Source organism: Nestor notabilis, unplaced genomic scaffold, assembly GCF_000696875.1.
Source record: "Nestor notabilis isolate BGI_N333 unplaced genomic scaffold, ASM69687v1 scaffold11142, whole genome shotgun sequence".
Taxonomy (NCBI): domain Eukaryota; kingdom Metazoa; phylum Chordata; class Aves; order Psittaciformes; family Psittacidae; genus Nestor; species Nestor notabilis.
In genome coordinates this window covers 45,054-48,820 of record NW_009919699.1, presented here as the reverse complement: position 1 = coordinate 48,820, position 3,767 = coordinate 45,054, and the positions used below count along the sequence as shown (strand labels likewise).

General features: G+C 40.5%; 1 protein-coding gene across 1 annotated transcript in view; it reads left to right on the top strand.

The window, feature by feature from the left end:
- TRPV1 (transient receptor potential cation channel, subfamily V, member 1) overlaps positions 1–3,767 on the top strand; it is an 8,928-nt gene that overhangs the window by 4,198 nt on the left and 963 nt on the right. The window contains exons 8-13 of the mRNA XM_010010343.1: positions 32–127; positions 735–805; positions 1,227–1,392; positions 2,114–2,180; positions 2,603–2,919; positions 3,408–3,535. Coding sequence (XP_010008645.1) covers positions 32–127; positions 735–805; positions 1,227–1,392; positions 2,114–2,180; positions 2,603–2,919; positions 3,408–3,535 — 845 coding nt within the window. The remainder of the gene's footprint in view (positions 1–31; positions 128–734; positions 806–1,226; positions 1,393–2,113; positions 2,181–2,602; positions 2,920–3,407; positions 3,536–3,767) is intronic.

The following is a 3,767-nucleotide window of genomic DNA, read 5'->3' as shown; positions in this document are numbered from 1 at the left end:
CTTAACCTATCTATCATTCTGTCTTATACAGCCTCCCTTCACATTTGGTCACAGCACTGGGGAATATTTTCGAGTGACTGGAGAGATCTTGAGTGTACTGGGAGGTCTCTATTTTTTTTTCAGAGGGGTAAGATATTTGAAACTTTTCTTTCTGCTGTTTGGGTTGGTGCAAGAGAGAATCAAATGTGTCTTTCCTGTTCATTAGCATTGGCTACTACAGTGATCCTTGTTGTAGTGAGAGCTACAGATCTTTTCGTCTTAGCCTAATTAGGAGTTTTCTGGTTACTAATGAGCTAAGGTTCAGTTTTATCTATTGTATAAAAAACCCCTATCCTTAGAAGCCAATGAGAATCTCGATAATTAGCCTAGCCAAGGCCTAAGAATAGGATGTTGCAAATAGCCAGGCCTCTATTAAAGATCATCTGTCTAGCTTTAAGTCCCCCTGCTTCCTCTTGGCAGCCAATGGAGAGTGAACAGTAAAACACAAACTCAGACCAGCGCCTGAATAGGTGGTTGTCTTTAAATTGATGCCAGATGAAAGAGAAATCACGTGTCACTGGAAGAGTCCTCTATAGATCTTGTGCCGGTGTTGGTTTTGAGCTGTTTTGGGAGATGCTTGATATGTACCAGCTTCCTGGTGTAGGTATCAGTGCTTAGTTGATGCATGCACCTGGGATACTTAATCCCTCCATGGATGCAAACCTGGTCTATATTCCCTTTTTTTTTCTTTCCAGATACAGTATTTCGTGCAGAGGCGCCCATCATTCAAGACACTGATAGTTGACAGCTACAGTGAGGTTCTTTTGTAAGCTCCAGTATCTTTGATTGAATTTCAGTGTGTGAGATCTGTAGCTTTGGCTGAAGCCATTTGTAATTGGTGGATGCTTTGCTGTAATTTCCTGGGTCCTTACAAAATAATTGCCTCTCAATAATCTGGGCCGTTTCTCCTCCCAGCTGGAGTGCAATTAAACAGGGGAATTTCATGGGTCTGTAGAAGGAGTGGGAGTGCTGAAGAAATTGGTGTTTTCAAGGGTTTTTCTTCTCTCCGGTAACAAGGAAGAGCAGGGATGAGACTACAGGAATTTGTATGTGGTCAAACTGGGTAGTTTGCAAGAGGAATTGTAGAGTTGGAGAAGGGGAAGAGGAAGGGAAGAGAAGAAATGTCTTCTAAGGTTCCTTCATTCTGCTGTATTACCTCATGCATTCAGACCATGCTTTTCTTTCAGCTTTGTTCACTCCTTGCTGCTTCTGAGCTCTGTGGTGCTGTACTTCTGTGGCCAGGAACTGTACGTGGCTTCCATGGTCTTTTCCTTGGCGCTGGGCTGGGCTAACATGCTGTACTACACCCGTGGCTTCCAGCAGATGGGCATTTACTCTGTCATGATTGCCAAGGTTAGTCCAGCGAGTGAGTGATGAGGCCAGCAGAGTGCTCAGATGAGGACATTGCTGCCAACAGCCCTGTTTCCAGGAGAGAAGTCGCCATATCTACATCCATGATGCCACTGGGAAATCTCATATCACTCTACTGCACTTGGTCATTATTTTCTGAATGAAATGATACAATTTTATGTAGAAAAATCTCCTGTTCCTCATCCATGTATTTTATAGTTATTATTACCCCCCATGCTTCAAAATAACTACAGGTGGATAGGAATGGATTAAAGTAGACTGAGAACAGTGCAGACTGGTCTGGTGGGAAACAGCACAGCTTTCTACCAGCTGGAAATTTCTTTAGGTATAGTTTAAATGTTACCAAACAGAGCAATTAGCTAAGAGGCAATAGCTGGCTGATGAACCTCTATGTATGATGTAGACAGCTAGCCCAAGAGGGGAAGAATGATGAAATTGTCCTAATGTGGTTTATCCTCACAAAGATGAAATTATTTGGCATGTGTATGTCTTGCATATGTTTGTAAACTGTTGCACGAATAACAGAGAAAATTTTTTTCTGTATTAAAGTTCTGTTATCTCAGCAGGATAAACAACTCTTCAGTGCATGAACAGCCACTCACAGCAAATGCCTTCTTGAGCTGAAGCAGTATTTTCTACTAGATTTTTTGTAGTTTATATTCAAGTTTTAACAATATAAAAATACTCTTTTTCCATCTTACAGATGATCCTTAGAGATTTATGTCGCTTCATGTTTGTCTATCTAGTATTCCTCTTGGGATTTTCTACAGGTAAGGTCATACTTGGAGTTACTTTTTCTTGTCTTAAAGAATCTCAGAGATTTTATTTTTCAAGTGGCTTTTGACTTTCTGTTTCCAACTAAAACTAGCAAATTAACCTGATTACAGACAAAATATCTCTTCAGAATAACAATTATCTGTAGTAGTTTCAGTCAGCTTTTCATCCCTGCGTCTCAAACTGCTTTGCAAAGCTGAAGTAAGAACAGTCATCCTGTTCTGTGTAGTTAAAACTGAGACACCACCTTCTGAGAGGGTATCAGTTCTGGCAAATATTTTATAGAGCAGTTTCTCTGGGGACAACACACCATGAAGATAACATGTCTTATGTTTATCCTCACTTCCATTGCTTGCAATGGAATTATGATTCCAAATTGTATTTTCATCCTGCATATATGATTCCTCTTTTGCAACAGCTGTGGTGACTTTAATTGAAGATGACAACGAGGGTCAAGATACAAATAGCTCTGAATATTTCCGATGTTGCCAGGTGAAACGAGGCCGCACATCCTACAACAGTCTGTATTATACCTGCTTGGAGCTCTTCAAGTTCACTATTGGGATGGGGGACCTGGAGTTCACAGAGAACTACAGGTTCAAGTCAGTGTTTGTCATCCTTTTGGTTCTTTATGTCATCCTTACATACATTCTCCTGCTCAACATGCTTATTGCACTGATGGGGGAAACTGTGAGCAAAATTGCACAGGAGAGCAAGAGCATCTGGAAACTCCAGGTACATTGGTTCTGTGAGGCTGTTATCCAAGAAAGAGGGTGTGGGGAATCATAAGAAATTGTATAAAGAATCTTTAGGAACTGACAGGTATTTAAATATCAGGTCACTGCTGCTTTCTGATTCCCCTGAACAGTTCCTAAAAAGAGTATATTGGTTCCTTTTCCATGCATATCTGATGCTTTGCCTGAGCAGATGTTCCCAGTGTTCCAGAGATGTTCAGAATTTAAGAAAATCAGTACTTTTGTAATTAGACAAAATTATTTGGGCTTTTAATAATGGAAAATCCTTATCAGACTATGAGACAGGGATTACGCAAGGGGAAAAACAATCTTTATCAGAACCTCAAAGGCGTATCAGTTTTTGTTTGAGGTAAGAAAGGAACTTAATAGTTTTAATCACAGGGCAGTAATTCAGCATTTTTAATGACATATTAAAAGAGGGACTTTGAAACAGCAGCCTCTCAGTGGTTTGTTTTCTTTTACCTGTAGAGAGCCATCACAATCTTGGATATTGAGAACAGCTACTTGAACTGTGTGAGGCGCTCGTTCCGGTCTGGGAAGCAAGTCTTGGTAGGGGTCACACCCGATGGCCAGGATGATTACAGATGGTGTTTTAGGTAACCTGTTTGTATGTCAAATAAACAATATTTTATAGACAAAAAGCAGTAAGGTATTTGGTAATGGGAAGTAGAACTTTCCCCGTGGAGTGCTCTGAGAAGTAGTACACTGACACTGTCTACAGTAGTCAATTTAATCTCTTTTCTGGGTCAGATCTGAGGCTAGAGAGGTGGCAGTTTGTGATATAAACTCATTCTGGAGTTGTTTGGTGATCCTTAGAATAGATACTGG